This window comes from Falco cherrug, chromosome 3 (assembly GCF_023634085.1).
Source record: "Falco cherrug isolate bFalChe1 chromosome 3, bFalChe1.pri, whole genome shotgun sequence".
Lineage (NCBI taxonomy): Eukaryota > Metazoa > Chordata > Aves > Falconiformes > Falconidae > Falco > Falco cherrug.
In genome coordinates this window covers 84,195,101-84,215,348 of record NC_073699.1, presented here as the reverse complement: position 1 = coordinate 84,215,348, position 20,248 = coordinate 84,195,101, and the positions used below count along the sequence as shown (strand labels likewise).

The 20,248-nt window shown below is 40.1% G+C and overlaps 1 protein-coding gene across 1 annotated transcript in view; it reads left to right on the top strand.

Moving 5' to 3' along the window:
• The window catches only part of DAP (death associated protein), a 56,782-nt gene that overhangs the window by 2,221 nt on the left and 34,313 nt on the right, over window positions 1–20,248 (top strand). The window contains exon 2 of the mRNA XM_055705381.1: window positions 4,594–4,690. Coding sequence (XP_055561356.1) covers window positions 4,594–4,690 — 97 coding nt within the window. The remainder of the gene's footprint in view (window positions 1–4,593; window positions 4,691–20,248) is intronic.

Below are 20,248 nucleotides of genomic sequence, written 5' to 3'. Positions count from 1 at the left end.
CCATCTCAAGCCAGTTTAGGTACTTGAATAATAATATAATACAATAGGGCAGTTTGAAAACAAGCCTTAAGAATTTTTTACTTCTATTTTATTACACACACACACACCCCAACTATATAAATACAGGTGGAATTGTGTCCATAAATAACAAGGCAAGTTCCTAGCAAGGCAAAGATGTGAATAGGGGATCTTTTTTGCCTAATGGTTTAAAAGCTCTGGTTTTGCTGCATACAGTTATATAAAGAGCCCTCCCTGTAATTATGGATGTGTCTTACCCCACTGAGTATGAATTAAACATGTGAAAGCTAGGAAGGATTTAGATCATCGAATTAAAGCAGAACTGACAAATTCGTTGTTTTTCATATGCACTGTTAGCCCTTGCTTACCGACTGTGTGCAGTCTGTTAGCTTCCTCTCCCCATTGATCTTTCACATGGGGGGGGGCGGGAAGAAAAGCACTTAAAAAGGCAAAGGATAATGAAAGGGAAAGAAACCTCAAGACCTCAGGCTGGTAAAAGGGTGTACAAAGTGACTTTGAACTCCTTTGTGAAACTTAAGAGGGCCCCCACTTAAGCTTTATTAAATACCCATCTGTCAGTGAGATCAATGCGCCTATAATACATTGCTGAGTAGGTTTGTACAGTTTGCAGTTTCCCTCAAAAGAGGTCTGCAGAGTTATGCTTTTTTGTTTCTTCTAGTAGATACCATGGAGGAATAAAGCAAGGTGATTGTGTTAATAGTTTGTTTATGAAGCTTTGCAGTAGGTTCATGAAAATAGCCACATGCTTTTCCTGCATTATAAAAATAACAGCTCTGAGCCAAGATTTGTGCGAAATGGAGGTATACAATAACTCTTACCTCTGTTCTTTTGTCAGACACTGTTGCTGCTTTAAGTTTGCAGAACAGCTTGTTTTGTGTTTCCCTTGGTCCTGGCTTTTCATATGTCTTACCGATATAATGGAACCTGTTACTATATGGTACATAAATATTAACATAAAACGTATTTCTTAATACCATACTCGAGGAAAATGGGAAGCTGCTAAAGCTGTTGATCATACTTTGGGTTTCTAAAAGTTCCTGTCCCGTTGCTGTGACCAGCAGGCAATTTGGGTTGAGATGGAAGGTTTCCCAGGAAGCATTGCCTCGGGTCTGCAACCTGAGTGAGCTGGCGTTGCTGAGCTGTGGTGCTTTGCTAGGTACTGGGTGCTTGCTGCAACACGGTGGGGTTTGCTTCAGAACTCAGTCTCAGAAACTGGGAGGAATCTGAAAGAAGCATGGCAGAGCCGGCGGGAGGGTAGGTAAATAGACTGAGAACGTTTCCCGACTCCAGGTCATCTTGAGTAGTAATTAACACAGTTGTTTAATGCATCTCCAGAAGGAGTGGTCAGTCGTACCCCTAAGAAGAACACAGGCTGGTGTTCACAGGGCAAACAAGACAGTCCTGTCTGCCTCTTGAGAGTAAAACATGATGGATAATAATTAAAATCCCAAACTTGACTCTTACCTGGCAGTGGCGCAAACAGACTTGTGCTGTTGCTCTTGGAGCATGCTGGCAGGTGATCCCATCTTTATTTCATGCTTCAGAAGCTAGTGGCCTGTTGGCCATCACCATCAAGGGAGCCGTTCCCAGTCTCCCAGTCCCTTCCTGCCTTAGCACAGGTCCCCCCTGGCCTCTACAGAGCAGCTGCAGCCGGAGCTCCCTCTTGGGCATGGGGACCGCTTCCTTCCTAGTCCCGGCATGGAGTCGTTGACACAGTCCTCTTCTGGGCACTGGTTTCTTGCAGTTTTCTGAAAGGTGGTTTATCAGTTACTTAAATCCACTCTCTGCTCTGTGCAGGATTTACTATAAGGAAATCTGAGCCCTTAGTCTTTTAAGAATGACTTTTAAATGACAAAATCACAGTGGTAAGCATCTGTCAAATTACGTATTGAATGCTAGGCAAGTAAGAAACAGATGAATCCTTGTTAAGTCCCAAGAAAATCTCACAAATGGATTTTTTTCTATAGCTTGATGGATGTAATCACCATTTCTTCTCGCTAACCCTCAGGTTGTGGAGCTTGATTGAAACCTTTTGAAAAGGAAGGTGAATTATGTCACAAGGGTGTTACTCTTCTTAAGCTAAATCTTGTGAAACTAGATTGGGTATGATCATGCTGTGTCATGGGTGGCAGAGATGTACACCACCTATATATACAGGATGCTGATCTAATTATTTAATGTTTGGTCTCAGAAATATGTTATCACTGCAGTTGTTCGCTGAATTGTTCTTTTCGTTTCCCAGATCTGCACAGTAACCCTGAATTACTGAAGGCTTTTGTGCACCAATGTACTTTTAACTGTCTGTGCTATGCCTGTTGATATTAGTGCAAAAAATCAGATTATAAAAATTACTAAGTTACTGCATTTAATACCTTTTAATTATCTTGGGTTTTGCTTTTTAATCCCTGTTAATTCTCCCTGGAGACAAATCTGAATGTGTTAGCTGTGTATCTTTGCCAGTGATAAAGAGAAAACAAGTGGCTGGTGGCCTCATGATATACAAAGAGGAGAGAGATTTTAGACCACCTAAAATTGCACTAAATCTTTGGGTATTGTTTTCTTTAGGTTTTTATTAGATGGTTGAAGAACGTGGAAGCGTGCACATACTGTGCAGAAGTGCTATTTGTAACTTGGCAGATTGCTGTGGAGACAGCAACAAAAAGTAATTTGAATGGGAACCAGTAAGAACTGATCGTGCAATGATGTTAAATTTATAAATTTAATGTAAATAAAACATACCAATCACTTTGAGGTGTTAGGAGAACACAAAATTCAAGAGTGTTGTTTGCTTTTGCAAACAAGCTTGCATCTCTAAGGCGTTTGCATCAAGAAAATGAATAAGAATTTCAATTTTTGTTTCATTTTTAAAACTACTTTTCTTTATTGCCTAACCCTTCTATCTTTTCTTGTCCCGTGTGAATAATTTCTCATCAGCTCAAGTATTGTAAGTTTTATGCTGGAGAAAGAACACAAAATGGTTAGTGTTTTGTTTGGCTTTTTTAAATACCTGATATGGGGACATAGTTTTGATGGGTTTGAAAAGATAATTCTTTGATTTTGTCCGTTGATTGTCTGTCTTTATTGACTCAGAAGTTTATCTTTCAAATACCACACAAAGCTTAAAATCTGTTTAAAAGATCGCAGGGCCAAAGAGCTGGCACTGCCTGCTAGGGCAGCCACTTTCTCTTTACTGCTTCCTTTCATTCAGGCTGTAAAATTTATGCACAGGGTTGTCCATTCTGTTGCTGTCCTGGTTAAGAGCAGAGAACTAAACCTGTTTCTAGGTTTCAGGGATTAGCAGTGAGGTGCTGTGGGGCACCTCTTGCCCTCGGTGACTGGACACGGGAGGGCTGTCAGAAGTGCAGCTTCCCCCAGCCATGCTGACAAGCTGCTTTTTCTGCTCCTTCCCTGTGCCGCCCTGGCATCCTGCTCGCTCCGGCTGTGACATCTCTGCCAAGGCTGCCCACAGCCTCATTGTGTTGCTGCAACGTGAAACACAAACCAACGCGTCTGTAGGTGGTTTTATTGACTGCTGACTGCTATAATGGTTTTCTGATGTGGTTGCTGATGACAATGTAACCCATCCAATTAGCTAATGAGATGCATCCTCTTAGCCTGTGCTGTCCTGTAAGCATGTATAGCAGTTGAAGCAAAAAGAAAAAAAAAAAGCAAAACAAAACCAAACGGTACAACATTAAAACAGAAAGTAGATCAAAAGCAGCCTGCCTGTTGCTCTGCTTAGTAGCTGCAGTGTTAGGCCTGGCTTAGTTCCTATTTTATATTTTGCTTTGATGGGGATAAATGATGAAAGTAAGTGGATTAGCTTTCACTTCTTGTTTTGTGTTTCAAAGGGATGCTTTCACATTTGTGTCATTTCTAAAACTAAATCAAGTATTTGAAATGTGGTAGATGGAAATACCTGCTTATGGTAAATTTGAAATATAAGGACAAGTATTTGAAATGTAGTAAATGCTTATGGTTTGCAAAACAAAAAGCTCTATTCTAAATGCAAGTTTACAGTCCTCCTAAACATTGCTTTTTGTTATACTGTTTGTGAAGAACTATTTTGTATAAATCTTATTATTATAGCTGTAGTTTTTAAGTTGAAATGACAGGAAAGGTTCTTCAGCCCTTCCTGTTTTGTGGGAGTATTTAACATTCATGTTTGTGGCTTTTTGTGTAGTGTTATGCAAGCCATCGCCTCCTTTTCTTCTTCTGATGGCTGCAAGTTAGTAGGGGTGGGGGGAAAGTTAAAACAGAGTTGAGTTTTCTAAAATGGTATTGGAAGCAGGTGGTAAAAAGCTGCAGCTTCTCATGATGAGCAAAGATGGCATGATGTGAAAGAGAATGGCAGATGCAATCCTGAAGTAGCTGTTCCTCAGAGTTGCCACTTTTAAACACTTTGGGCCCTTTTTTCAAACTGTGATTACTATTAAACTACTATGCAAAATATTGAGGGGGAGGAGGGGGAGGGAACGGGCCCCTCATCCTTAAGAAGTTCTTTACTTATGCTGATTTGACTGAGATTTGTCATGTCTCTTATTTCCATTCCAGTGAAAGCTGGTGGGATGCGGATTGTGCAGAAACACCCACACAATTCTGATGCCAAAGAAGAAAAAGATAAGGATGACCAAGACTGGGAAACCAGCAGGTGAGTTCTTTGATTTGATGCATGTGCTACGGCGAATTTCCATGACCTTGAACCTTATCATGTTTGTTTTGCCTTGTGGATAACAAAGCAAAGATACGGTTGGTTTTGTATCATAAAACTGATTTAAAGCAGTAGCAAGTTACATGCTCCTTCAAGAGAACTGGGGAATATGGCAGTTTTTAGCTTGCTGACCCTCCTCTAAATGGTCCTGTTAGGTAAGAGAAGGTTAAAGAAAAACAGTACGGTTAAAGTAAAACATCAGCCTTCCTAAGATCTCGAAACATTTCAGAATCTGCAGAAGAATAGAGGCTAGACACATTTGGATGCAAACATTAGGTTGTCAGTCTGTGTATGAGGTGGTCTTGCTGTGTGCTGGGTGATTCCTTCTACCCGTTGGTCCATATTCCTTTCTCTGTGACATATTTGACAACATGGTGCTTTTTAAAAGACAAGTAAAAATAAATGCAGTTAATATTATCTGCTTTTTTTTTAGGTGGGAATCTAGCGGTTTCAGTGGTGGAGGATACAAAGACAGCAGTTACTTAGCAGGTTTAACTAGATTTATCAGGTAACTGCTATGTAGAAATGAAAGCAGGGAGGTTCAGTGGACTGTTGCTGTATTTCTGTTCATACAAAAGCCAACTGGGTTTGTGCTGCTTTCCTTGGCTAGTTGTTTTTCTTTGTAACCAAGACATTTACCTCAAATCTTTATGTACTAGCTTGCTGCATGTTCTTGCTATTTGCTCAAGGCAAAAAAAACCCAGAGCCATTCTTGTGCTTTGGCAAGCAGACTGGCTTATATGATGTTTATTTTATGTGCAAAACAATAGTAATAGATAAGCATTGTGAAAATGTCTGCATAAATAAGAACAAGTGTGTTTATTAAATCACAACTTGAATAGGAGATACTTACGAGAAGGCAAAAGTAATTTTAATTAATATGTTCAAGTGAAAGGTAGGAAAATTGAACTTTACGCATTTCTTTATTAACAAAGTCAGTCATCTTGTATTTCTGTTCAGCGGCACATAAGCAGGAACAGAGTCTGTACTGGAGTCAAGTTTTGTCCAAAGGAACGAATCTTGTCTTGTGGTTAATTTCAACTTTGCCTGGGAATACATCCTTTTATTTGAGGTGGGTTCGTGGTGGGTTGACCTTGGCTCTTTGCCAGTTGCCCACCAAGCCGCTATATCACTCTACTCCTCAGCAGGACAGGAGGGAGAGAATAAGATGGAAAAAACTTCTGGGTCAAGATAAAGGCAGTTTAATAAAGCAGTAGCAAAAGCTACATGCAGAAGCAAAGGAAAACAAAAGATTTAGTCTCTATTTCCCATCAGCAGGTGATGTCTAGTAACTTCCCAAGAAGCAGGGCTTCAGTACGTGTAGCGGTTGCTCTGGAAGACAAAACGCCTTAATAATGAATGCCCTCTCTTCTCCTTTCCCTTAGCTTCTATTGCTGAGCAGATGTCATATGGTATGGAATACCCCTTTGGTCACTTTGGGTCAGCTGTCCTGGCTGTGTCCCCTCCCGAGACCTTGTCCACCCCCAGCCTACTGATGAGGTGGGGTAATGTTGGAGAGACAGCCCTGGGTGCTGTGTGAGCACTGCTCAGCAGTAGCCATTACACTGGTGTGTTACCAGCGCCTTTCTAGCTACCAGTACAAAGCACAGCACTATGAGGAAAATTAACTCCATCTCAGCCAGGCCCAGTACGGTGTTATATACCTTCTTATTCTTACATTTCCTTGGCATGCCAACCTCCTGGCAAGGGAATCCTAGGATCCAAATGAGAAGACTTCTTATGCCTGCTCACCAATCTAAACCTCTGTTAAAATATAGCTATCTGCTTTATCAAATTTTCCCCTCTCACTCAAGTAGCGTAGGGAGAGGTTAAAATTTAACCTGGTGTTTGTGGCTGTGTCTGCTTTAGCCAGTGCTGTGGCACAGTGGAAGCAGATCTGCAGGGGGAAACAGTTGGTGCTGAGGACTTCATGTTCACAGGGCATGTGTTTTGGAGATTACTTAATGTGGTGTTCTGGACTGAAGGACCAGTCCTAGCTGGCATGTGTTAGGTGTCGCCTTGAACTGCATGTTCAGTTCAGCGTCATCTGAGGGAATCCAGGTCAGGTGCCCTGAAACCAATCCGCGATGCAAAACAAAGCCTGGCCAGCAGAACGATCGGGAGGCCTGATCTTAAGATGCTAACAAGTAGGCACTGTATATTAATGTTGTAAAGCAGGTCCATGAGCAATTTTTATGCTTTAAAGTCAGAGAAGAAAGTTTAATGACCTCTAGAGCTACCTTATTAACTGGGAAATAGTTAGATATTGCACCTCTTAAAATCCATTGCCTCGGCCACCTGATCAGTTTATTGTCAAAATATGCACTTAGAGACTGCCTCTCACTTTGGCTTTCTTGTAGAGGATACGTTGTCAGTCTGTATTAGGCACTTGAGCATACAGTTATTCACAAGCCTGTATATTAATACAAAAAGCATTGATCTGAACTTTTTGTTTCTTTGATTTAATCCTCTTAGAATCATAGAATCATTTAGATTGGAAAAGACCTTTAAGATCATCAAGGCCAGCCGTAAAACAAACACTGCCAAGTGTACCACTAAACCATGCCCCTAAGTGCCACATCTACCCATCTTTTTAGATACCTCCAGGGATGGCAACTCAGTCACTTCCCTGGGTGGCATGCTCCAATGCTTAACAACCCTTTTGATGAAGAAATTTTTCCTGATATCCAATCTAAATCCCCCCTGGCACAATCTGAGGCCATTTCCTCTTGTTCTTTTTCTTGGGAGAAGACTGACCCCTACCTCAGTACAACCTTCTTTCAGGTAGCTGTAAGTTCTTCCCTGAGCCTCTTTTTCTTGAGAAAGAGGCAGGAGGGACATAAGGAACATAGATGGGAACTAGAATGAATTATAAAACAAAACTGTAAGATGGTTTACAAGGCTGGGAGAAGTTGTTTTCCTGGTAGAACTGGGAAACCTTTGTGTCTGTGAGGAAAAGGGTTTAGTGTGCCTTTTGTAGGCTCCTGTGGGAATACTTGTGGTATAGCTCCGGTCGCTGTACAAGCTTTAGATGTGAGCAAAAAGTTATTTAGCCATAACAGAATAAACAAACTCCACAGGCCATAGTATATAAAGTTGTTGTTTGTCAGAATTAAATTTTGTTTGCAGCATGTCAGCTGCTTTTGTGCTGGAAGGTGCAGTCCCCTGGAGTTCCTGTCTGCTCCTGTGATTCACAGTGCCCTTCTAAACCACTTGGATTTCTGATGCCTGCAGAGGGAGGTTTATCAGGAGATGTTTATGAGGAGGGGGGAGAAGAGGCCACTAGCATTCTGTTTGCTTTTTCTGACACCAATATATATGTACTTTTTGGGTTTTGCTAGCTGGTATTTTATGTTCCTTTGCTAAGCAGAGGCATCTGTGTTTTTAACTTTCACGGTTTTAGTCTTTGCCATTTTAAGGTAGTATCACTGATATGATGCAATCTCTAGTCCCTATTGCATCTCAAAGTCAAAAGAAGCAAACAGCCCTTCAGGCAGTTTGTATCAGGTGATAGGGGAAGCTGAGAATGAGGTGAGAGAAAATAATAAAACAGGGAAGAGTAATTTGTGTGTCAGTGTGTGAAGAGGGAGGCCAGGATAATTGAGTGATTATTTTAATCTCATTGCAGTTGAGGACAGATTAGTGGAATTGGCAGTAAATTGAGGCAGAAGATTTTGAGCTTTCTCGAGTTCCCTGGGTGCTTTGAGGGGAACTTGGTGCTCCAAGAGCATTTCCTCCTCACGATGGCACAAATTTGAGCAGCTGCTCTGCAAGTAAGCTTTCAGCTGGAATTCATAGAAGTGTTTGTGATTTGGAGACAGCTGGCATTGGTTTTGCAGCCTGCTTGTAGAAGAAGACAGTGGGTCAGTGTTTCTAGTCTTAACGTAAACAAAGCTGATACAGGTAGACACCCCTGAAGTAGCCAGCTGTGCTGTTGTAAAGGTGATTCACCAGGTATATCTTCTTTGACGTTTGTCTCTGTTGTTCAGCAACTTGCAATCCAGTTACTGTAATTTACTCTGCAAAGTATTTTATTCAGTTCTGTTTCCTAAAATAAAACTGTAATGACAACCTACCATTTCATGAAATGGTAGGCTGACATGTCATGATGGTGATTTGTGATCCCTTAAAACAATGTGTGGTAAGATGATTTTACACAAATTAAACTTTTCCTACAAAGCAGTTCTCAGCTTTGAGTGGTAATGGAAAGAATTTTATATGTCTGATATAAATACAGTTTTACTTAAGAGGAATGGCTGGATATAATTATATGGAGAAGACTCAGTGAAGGGAGGGAGGGGTTGCACCATTTGGTTTAGGTGAACTAAAAAAAGAGAGTGGCGCCACTGGGGTCAAGATGTCAACAATAAACTTGATTATAAGGTGGGGTCCTCAGCCCTCATGTTCTTCAAGACAACTGGTTGTGATCAGCCTGGTCGGAGATAGGATACTAGCTGGATGAGCTTCTGGTCTGATCTGTTATTGGTTTTTTTATGTTTCTGTAATTGCTTAAGACTTGTGTTGATTCGGTTTTTAGATATGGTTGCAGTTTTGATTGATAGGCAGTCATACTGATTGCTGCCAGAAAGTGTGGGGTTTTTTTGTGATGCTAGATGAAGGTGAAACAGAATTAGAAGTAGGCTTATGAATAGAAACCATCATTTTTCAGGGCTGTATGTTATCACAGAAAATGTTTGGAATAAATAGTTCTGGGTTTTATTAGAAGCCCATTAATGCATGTTTAACTGAGATGTGCAGTATCGTGTGCGCTCCTGTGCCAGCATCTGACTCTAGCCATAATAAATACTCCTGAAAGACAGATAATTTGATGTGAGAGCTGCTTGCTCAGTTTTGCACAAGAGCTTCATTAATTGTCACTCAGGGACCTCAAGAAGCAGAAACTATAATCGCATATCAGCATCTGGATTTAAAAAAAAAATATTTAAAGCAGATATCTGGCTCACTTTGTCTTTTACAGGGTAAACTGCAAAGGCTTTCATGTCTAAAGACTTTTGTTCTCTTCTGTTATATTTCTGAAACAAAGTGGGTAATTACAGTGACTTAATTACTGAATATAAATGTAGTAGAGTGGTTTCTCGGTATATGTATGTAAATTGTGGTTTGTACCTCAAACTTACCTGGAGATTGTGAATCCGGCATTATGTCTGACTTCCCTGTTAGCTCTGGAAAGAATAAATTATGCAGCCTGGATTTTAATTCAGTCTAGGATGTGGATATTGGCCTTAGCATTGGGCAAAAGAAAAAAATATTAAGAGGATAGTTTAGAGTGTTGTGACTCAAAAGCAAAATGATGCTAATGAAACATGAGTGTCCATATGTCAAAGAGCTGGTCTCAGTACTTACTCAGTTACATGGTGAGAGAGATGTTGTTGAAGGCCCTTGTTACCCTTCAGGTATCTCCCTCCATGTTACTTGTTAAGTGTGAGTATGCTAGTTAAGCCGCACCTGCTTTTTTTCTTTTAGAAGTGTGGTGGAAATCTCAAAAATTTAGGCTGCAGATACATACTTTAGTTCAAGAGTAAATTTGTTTTTCCTTTCCCTCACTTTGCTCTGTTGCAACTGACAAGAAATAAGTGACAGGCATTATTTCTGTTTTTCATTTGCCACTGAAGGTTCTGCTGTCACTGAAATGTATTTAATTTTTGCCTTTTAATGACCCTTGTTGTCTGAACTTCTGACAGAATTTCAAAAATATAAAGTAGATTATACTACTAAGCCATTAGAGCAGGTTTGTATGTTTGTTTACACCCTACATATGGAAGTGCTTTGAAACTATTTCTATTCCTTGTGTTTCACATTGTTGTTCTGGTTATTTAGCCAGGGCAGAAACTGTAGAGTTCAAGTCCTGATCCTTTAACTTTCAGAACAGCTGCCACCTGGGAAATGATGTCTGATGTTTGGCTCGCTGGCACGCAGGTGCTGTAGGAGGAGGTAGTTCTGTCATGGATGAAAATGTTTCAGTTAGTTCTAATGTCTGTTGTAGGGCTAACAGGTGTTTGAAAAAGGGAAATCTTGGAAGTTCTAAGCAAAAAAAAAAAAAAAAAACCAAAAAAAACCCCACCACCCAAAACTTTACAGCTTGTTAAACAGGAAAACCAGACCCGCATGAACAGGTAGCATTGTACTTCGTAAGTACTCAGTATGACTAGCCCATCAGTGTTTCTTCTATGTAGCTCACCAACACAAAGCTGAAAAAAGACCTCTTTATTTGTGTTCATCATCTATAAACCCAAAGTATTGGCAAAATAAGCAGTTGTTGACTTGGCATGGTGAATCTTTAAGGTAAAAAGAAAGAGACAGGTCAGGACAGGTAGGCTGCAACATTGTCTGCTTAAGTTTTTTTAGAAAGGGAATGTGCAGCTTTGGTGGTTGAAGGACTGGCTGAGTCTCTTTCTGAGAGACTGATCGTTGGCTTCAAAGGTCGCTTGGGCTATTGTGCCAGTGGAGGCAGCTCTGTAGGAGGGAGCTGATAAAGTGTCTATCATAAGCACCCAGATGTTCTTTGACAGAATTCACATTTCTTCCATCACTTCTCTGTGTCTTTTTTTCCCTCTTTTGGGGGCCTCATTCTGTTACCTCTGTGAGCTGATGTGTCTTTACGCAAAGATTATGTTCACAGACCATATATTGCCATTTTATGCTTGACAACTCTGTCAAATGTATGGATATAACTGATACAATTCTTGAGGGATTTGATTCATGTCTTTGGCCTTTGAGCTCTTATTACTCGGATGTGGAGCTTTGGAGGTAGTTGGCCTTAGAGGATGAAATGTCTGGGGGAAGTGCAATGAAAAAGCAACCTGGCTGTGAATACCATGCTTGCAGTTTCTGGGAAAGATGCAAACTGCAGCACGTATTGGCCATTATCCCTCTGTCACACTACAGTGTCGTGTAACTGTAACTTCTTCTTTACTTGGTTAAATATTCCAAAGGCTAAAAGGATGTTCTGCTGGCAAAAGACCTGTGAAAAAAATTAACAACTATAATTTTGTAATATTATTAAGCAGAATGCAGAGCATAGTGCAATGAGGGGAATAGCTTCCTACCTTCTTCAAAATATCTTTAATTTCCAAAAAGATTCTGTGCTTGCTGCCTTTTTTTTCTTCTTGTCTTTGTTATTTTGGACTTAAATTCACTTCACAGGTAGGGGAATAGCTTAACAGTGTCACAGTAGTCATCTTTTATATAGGTAATATTGCCTCCAATGCATTTTCCCACCTTGTTATTAACCTTCGTGTCTTAATCTTTTGTGTAGTTTTTACTATTAGTAGATGTTTATTTATGCATAATTTAATTATATAACACACACACACACACCACCCCCAGTACTGGCAATTTTAATTTGATTTTTCAGGACAATATCTTCTGCATATGACCAGTTACTTGGAGAAGCAGCAAAGTAATTGCTGACCTGCGTTGAACCATATCAAACGCATATGCAGTTATAGATGTAACTAGAATTACAGAGAACAGAATATATAATAGTGATTCTTAAATGCAGAACTACTGTAAGGCAAGGAAAGAGGCTGTGAATATATCCATTTAAGAAGTGAAAATATCTGTGAATGTAGGGAATGGAGAAAAACCTAGACAGGATTATGAATGAAGCATTCTCATACAGGAAGATGTGAGTCTTCTGAAAGATTGTTTCATGCTTCCAGTATTTCCTGATGATTGAAGCAGTAAGTTGATAAATCCCTCACTGTAAGTGCCAGTTATGAAATGGTACAGATAGCTCTTTTCATATTCCTGAAATACTGTGTGCATGTGTGAAAGAACTAAAAAAGGTCTGATATTTCTGCGCCCACCCTCCCCACCCCCCAAATGAGTAGAAGATAACACCATCCAGCTCAGCAAGAGCTGGGTTTCATCCCAGGAAACATATGCTGTCTTATGAAATTAGCTGGGAAGCTGAGTTGAATTGTCAGCCAAGCTGGTGTAAGAGTAAGATTTTAGAAGAATGGAAGTCTTGTATTCTGTGTGATGAGGAAAGTGTGAAAAGCTTAGTCATACACAAAGAGGAAAGTGGATACGAAGTAGTATCTCGTGAGTGGCACAGCTTAGCATGGTGTTCTGCAACTGTACGGAGCAGTAAAATATCATAAGCTAATATCTTAAATGGTGACATTTTGCTTTGTGCTTTTCCCTTGGTGCCTTTCTGAAATACTGGAATGCATGGTTACCATGCCGGTTTGAAGGCACACACAGTATTGAAACAGGTATTACATAGCCATTATAAAGCACAAAAATTTCCAAACTCAAAAGTAAAATCAAACCCTTTTCATTATGCCAGCAAAGCCCAAATCTCTATTATTCAAATGTTCAGCAACATTGTGAGCATTTCTAAAGCTAAAGGTATGAATTTCTACTAGAAAAAGCTGCCAGAGGACCAGATGCTACTCGTTTATTTAGAATAAAACCCCCTATGTTTGAAGTGAAGTCACCATGAGCTGAAAATGAGTAGGAGGTGTGTGAGATTGACACCATGTGTGCCAAGGATGAGCATCTAGTTTTTTTAAGTAGCACCTTCCTCTCCTTTAAGTTTCTTCTGCCTCAGCTGCATCAGGCACTGAACTTTGAAGCAGTTTAATATTAAAATAAACTTAGAATTATCATTTGTTAACTGTCAGTGGGCCAGATAGAAGGAAATTGCACTCAGCTGTGCCCAGGACACTGGTACTAGAAGCAGGAGATAAACAAGAGATAATTAAAGACAACACTGTAAACATTTATCATATCATCACTGTTCTGTTTAGTCTGCTGTAGCAGTTGATAGAGCTGTTCATTGTAGCACATTACTTGATGCGAAAGTGTTTGTTGCAGTAGGCTTGCTGTCTTCTGATTTAATTGTAGCATTTCAATAATTGCATCTTGGTCACAGTCATCCTGTTAAATAAATGGCGATTAGTAAAAAATACTTTAGCAATGTTCACACAAATCTTAGTTCTGATGAGTTTCAGTTTCTCTGGGACTCGTTCCTTAGAATACATATAACATGGTGAGCCTGGGGCTGTGAATGTGTTCAAAGAGGAGCTGGTTTTGAATCGCATTTCTGTGATTCTTTTTTTATTTCTGGGATCATGCTAACTTGTGATTCTATGGGGAAAGTGTATATAGCTATGTGTATGCTGTTTTATATCAACAGTGACACTAATAACATTACCATGGATTCTTCCACATAAGGCTATTTAGAAGGCATTTGACTAAATGAAATTTAAAATTCTTATTTATTGTTTTGAAAACTGCTGTAGAATTAATTTCCTGTTTTGAGACATTACAGAGTTCTGTTTCTGCTGGTGTGTTTGAAAGATACTATTCTTGTTCCAGTTTACAATGGGGAAAGAAAATGCCAGAACCTCAAAAGCTTCTGAGGAGTGGAGCTTTGTGTTCTGCCGTTTTCTCCAAACATAGGCATTCGGGCTGGTAACAGTAGCTGTTGTGGTTCTTTCCCTGTATTGGGATGTTTTCAATGACCTCTACATGGCTTTGGAGTTAATACTACATTTTTTCCTTCATCTCTTGTTACAAGTTACAGAAAACTTGTAGTCCTGCTGATAATTTTTTTTTATTCGTGTTGCCATGCTTTGGAGCATCCCCCTTTATGACACCTTGTTTCCCAGTCTTCATGTTTTTATTTCATGCTGTGTCTTACCCTTGAAGTTATTTCTGTATTAGTTAGTGGTTGCCAGTTGTCCTCTTCCTGTTATATTTTCCTGAAGTCACCTCTTATTTTCTGAAAAGAGTTCAAATATTGACCTCAACCTCTGTGTATGGTTTCCTTCTATGCAGAGCTGACTAACAGCTTAGCCGGTCTGATGGTTGGGAATTGGCTCTTCCATATTTTCTGTGTCGGACTGAGAAATAAACACAAATGGTGTTTAGGAGCTGTGTAGTTCTTAACAGAAGTAGGTATGTTATAGTAATCATATATGTTTTAAAGCAGTGATGTGTCATTTTTGTCTGGCTATTCCAGTTTCTTATTGTCAAGAGTGTCTCCTGCTGTATCCCATGATAGTTCAGTTTAATGAGGGGCTTGTTGGCATTTTTTTGAAATCTGTGCATACCAAATAGGCTAGAAGATTTTTTTTTGGGGGGGGGGGGGGGGAGGGATTGTTTTACTGCTTTGAAAATTCTTTCAGGTCTTAGTACCTTTTACTGGGAAGAGGAAATTCACTAAGTTGATGCACACTGTTCTTCCCCACCAACAGGAGGAGGAAAGGGAAGACAGCTGCTCGCAGTTCATGCACCAGATTTTTGTCTTCCTTTCCAGCATATTTTTAAAATTACTAAGGTTTATTAGCTAACAGCTTTTTAAGACACTGTATAGTTCATACTTCTCCCTGCCTGTTGCCATGTCTTCTGAAACAATAAAGAACTATTAATACAATGAAGGAAAGGGGGAGTTATAACATCATTATAATCTCTTCCTTCCTCTACTGCTTTAAAGAGTACGGATGGCTGTGCTGGGCCTGCCGCGCAGCCCTCCCCACAGCGTGGTGCCTCGGGGCAGTGTACAAGAAGGGCCTGTGTAGAGTGATGCCAATGAACTCTCCCAGCATCTAGCAATCAAAATTAGTGCTTAGGAACTTGCTGATCATAATACATCATTGCCATTGGACCCAGCCTCTATTTCGCTAACCTCTCTGAGCATATGTATGTTTCTCATCTTGATAATTGTCTTCCTGTGGAGGTAGCACTGCAGTCGAAGTAGTGTATGGTGTATGCTGCAGAAAGTGTTTTCTTTTTGCTTGCCTGGTAACTTTTTCCTGTGATTTCCAAGTCTCATATACTAAGAAATAGTGAATAACTTACTTGTTTTACCTTCTCTCTACTGTATATTTTTCCTTGAGTTCTCTCTTACCTTTTCATTTGTTTTTGGTGGTGTGATAACCAGAATTGTAGTGGTAATGTAGAGGGTAAAAGCATACCATGGACTTGCACACTGGCATGGTTCTATTTTTCTGCTTGTTTCTTTCTTTAAATTGTTCCTGTGTTCCAGTTGTCTTTTTAACTGCCTTTGGGGTATTAAGCTGCTGATTACAAAAATCTTTTCACAGTAACTTCACCGTTTTTGAGTTTTGTAAACTGTTCTAGAGCCCATCATTATGTATATAGTTAGGATTGTTTTTACCAGTGTGTATATTCTACATTTATCAAGGTGCCATCTTTCTCTTTTACCTTATTGTTCCATTGTTCCTCTGAGATCCCTTGTAACTGTATACTTTCATGGGTTTTATACCCTGAATAATTCACTAACATTAGCATACATTGTCCTCTTGCTATTTAGACCTCTTTTACTGAGATTCTTGCAAGATTCCACTGTTAACCTCCATCATTATGATATTTGATTTATTCCTATGCTTTATTTCCGGTTTCTGATACTTGAGCGTGTGTTCTGCCATATCTCATGGTAACTCAGTTTATTTAATGAGAGGACTTGTTTACATTTTGTGGAATTCTGTGCATACCAAGTAGACTGAAGGTTTTTTTTCTTCACTTGATCATTCAGTTTTGAAAGTAAGTTGTATTGAATATTTAGCCACACATATAACCTCTATTTTGGAGTAACTTTACCTTGAACCTCACTCATTTTCTCTAGAAAATCCTGAGCTGAAGTTTTCTAACACTGTTACACTCACTTGGTGGTGTACCAAAATATGCAAACAAAGGAATAAAGTAATAGATTCATATGCTGAATCCAATTCTGGATGCACATTGCTGAAACAAATTAACTCTTTATTTGCTTGTTTTAATATTTCCTTTTCTAAGTTAATTTCTTTGTATGTGTTTAAGAGAGAAACTCTGGCAAGTAAATAGCTTCTTTGAGATAAGTGGCATTCATTTGTTTGTTTGAACTTAATTGTGTTACTACAAAATGCGGTGAAAAAGAAGAATATCAAATTGGACAAAGTGTCTGTACAAAGAATCTAACAGGAAAAGTATATCAGAAATCATCTCAGGTTTTCACAGCCTTTATAATAATGTTTGCTAACATTGGAGTTACTGAATTTTCACAGTTCTAGTCCGCTATAATTTCAGTGAGTGTTTACTGCCATGGGATTCCTTAGCTGTCCTGGTTTAACCCCAGCTGGCAATTAAGTACCACGCAGCCGCTCGCTCGCTACCCCCCTGCAGCAGGATGGGGAGGCAAACTGGGAAAAAGGTAAAATGTATGGGTTGAGATAAGAACAGTTTAATAATTTAAATAAAATGTAATAATAACAACAACTGTAATGAAAAGGAGAGAGAGGGAGAAAGGAATAAAACCCAAAAGGAAAAACCCAACTGATGCACAATACAATTGCTCACCACTTGCTGACCGATGCCCAGCCAGTCCCCAAGCAGCAATTGGCAGCCCCGGCAAACAATTTTCGGTTTATATACTGAGCATGATGTTCTGTGGTGTGGAACATCCCTTTGGCTAGTTCAGGTCACCTGCCCTGGCTCTGCTCACTCCCAGCTTCTTGTGCCCCTCCTCACTGGCAGAGCATGGGAAGCATGACAAGCCCTTGACTTAGGGTAGGCATGACATAGCAAAATCTAAAGCATCAGTGTGTTGCCAGTGTTGTTCTCATACTAAATCAAAACTACAGCACTGCACCAGCTACTAAGAAAAAAATTAACTCTATCCCAGCCAAAATGAGGACAATAGCCCATCTTACGTTTCGGTAGAGAGGGCAGTGTTGGGTGAAGCTTCTGGGCAAATATTTACGCACTAGGATTTGAATGAATGAGCAACAGTTATATTTATGGAAACAGTAGACATATGACTTCATATAGGCAAACAGTGAAAGCACTGATTGTTGTCAGTGACCTTAACAAGGAAGGAAACAGTGGAATCTTCAAGTCTGCAGGTGATACAGAGCTGTTTAGCTTAATTAAATGCCCTACCAATGGTGAGGAACTCCAGAAGGAGTTCTGCAAGGAACTCTGCAAGAAGTTTTGGATTACAAAAGCCACTGGAAAATTCATGGGAAATAGTTTGTTGAGGGCTACTAAATACAGGGACATAGCCTCCGGCTTAGGAAGTTTCTGAGCAGCAGATCTCTGCAGAGTGCTCTCAGGAGCACTCTTCTGCATGCTCCATCCTCATCTCCTTCCCCACGTGTTCGCTGCTGCCTGCTGAGAGTCAGCAAGGTGGTATGTAATCTAACACGGTGTGGTTAATTGTAGACTGACTTACATTAAGATCAGTTGTTGTTTTGATAGAGACATATGTGTGTTGGGAGGAATGGTGATCTGATTAAAGTTTTATGTATTGAGACTGAGTAAGAGGAGTACTTGGGAATATGGCTTCTCTGTGATGGTGGCGGCATTAGCCGATTATGAAGACAATCCCGTAGCACTGCTGCAGTGGTCTGCAAAATGTTTGCAATATGATTTTTAGAGACCTGAAAAATTGGAAGCCTGCATCAGAGCACCTTCTATAGGCATTTTGAAACTGAATTCTAAATTATTCTAACAATTTGCTGCTTTTCTTAACCCTGTTGTACATAACATAAGTAGGCTAGACTCTCAGTTGGTATCAACAGGCATGCCTCCATAGCCTTAGATGCGGATCTGGTCTCTGTATCCTATGCCTGTTTAGTCTGTAGCAGATCTGTAGGCTCTATAGAAAATTCAGGGTGCAACTGAAATGCAGTCTTACTCTCTGGATTCACTGCTGTTGCACATGATACCATTAATACCTTTAATCTTGCAAGATTCCCTAGGCAAAAAGGGCCAGAGAAAGTGTAAATCTAATTGCTTGGACATGACCCTGATATTGTTTACAGTATCTCAGGAAATCTCTCCTGGCTTGATTCTGAGAATTATTAGGGGGAAGAAGGGAATTCAAGACATACATATGTTTGTTTTGTTTGTTTTTTGATTGCCAAGGAATGCTTCCAGGAGTTCAGTTTTGGCACAGCAGTGTATGAGTTAGCACCTTAACTCTCCTAGGCTTTCCTTAGATTTGTATCCATTATCTTTAATACATGGCATAAATTGAATGTGATTCATTCTTTCCTGGTTTCTTCAGACTATAGTCATGGGCATAAATACAGACTGAGCTTTCCTAGCAGATACAAATGCTGCCATAAAGAATGAAAACCAAAGAGAAAAGAGCCTCGATTCATACATTTTTCAGTTTGATTTCCTCTTTCTTAAGATGAAGGGAGATAAGAGTTGCAGTGTTAGTTGATGATTCATGATCTGCCAAAGCCAATTTGACTAAAAGGGCGGGGGGGGGGGGGGGGGGGGGGGCAGAGCCCACCTAAAAAATGTTTTGGTTTTTGAAATACAGAAAAGGAAGAAAATGTAAGAGTTGTCTGAAAAAAGAATTTTACTGCAACCTTGGCAGAGATTTTGTGAAGAAATGTCTGTGTTTTTCCAGTTGAGAATTGAGAAAACAACCTGGTAAATACAGATGAAAAATTTAAGTACCATATGTTAGTCTAACTACCATAGTCTCTGCAAATAAATTCCAGTGAGACTAGTCAATCTTTGGATAGATGTCAAGATATGAATGGTTTTGATGTAAAAGTTTAATTTGGTTCTGTACATCCGTCAGTTGCTTTTACTTCCCTGAAGTAAACTGTTGGAAGAGATGAAATACCACTGTATGGGAAGATGCCATAAAAAATATCTTTATGCGGAGTAGAGTTGCTTTAATTCAGTGTGTAGTTCTTTATGTTCATGACTTTTTGTACTCAGTAATGAGTACCCTTCTCCCCCTCCCCTGCCCCCTGCAGTCCTGGTGTGATAATTTTCATGTAGGATGCAAGTCTGCTGTCCATCTGCTGCTAGGCGTCTTGAAGCCATTTGGAAGCGATGTTGTTTTGGAGACAATGTCCTGGAAGAGTCACATTTAGGGGAAGTAGTATTGGCAGCATAACCCCCAACTTCCGTGGTAGCATTCATCAGCTGGTAATTATAGACACTCCTGAAACAATCAGAAGTGATGTCTGTCACGTACCCACACAGTAGTTGGGACCAAAGACGCTTCTTCAGCTGTGTTAAAAAGTAAATTTCTTTAAGCTACAGCAACATCAGCGTTTCCAGAGGCAAGAAGATTCTCCTGAAAACATGCAGCCTTTTGTGTCGTTGTATTTAGTAGCTCTCAACGAAGTATTTCCCAGGGGCTCTTGTAACCTGAAACTTATTTTTGCAGAGTTTGGTGATGTCCTTCTGAGTTCCTCACCATTGGTAGGGCATGTAACTAGGGGGGTATCAGTAAGGCTGGTGAGCACTGAGGGTTGGTGCTTGGGCTGTGGGTGGTACTGTGTTCTGAGAACAAGGTCACAGCCACCCAGATCAAAGTGCAAACCGACCCGAAGCGGGCAGGTAGGTCTGACCTCAGACAGGTCCTCTCTGCTCACTTCAGACTCTGCGCCACCCAAGTTCAGAGCCCAGCCCTGTAAGGGTGTGCAGGAAGTGGGAACTGACAATATTTTGGTTTTCTTAATCTCTCCCAGTCTTAACAAATCCAGGAGTTCA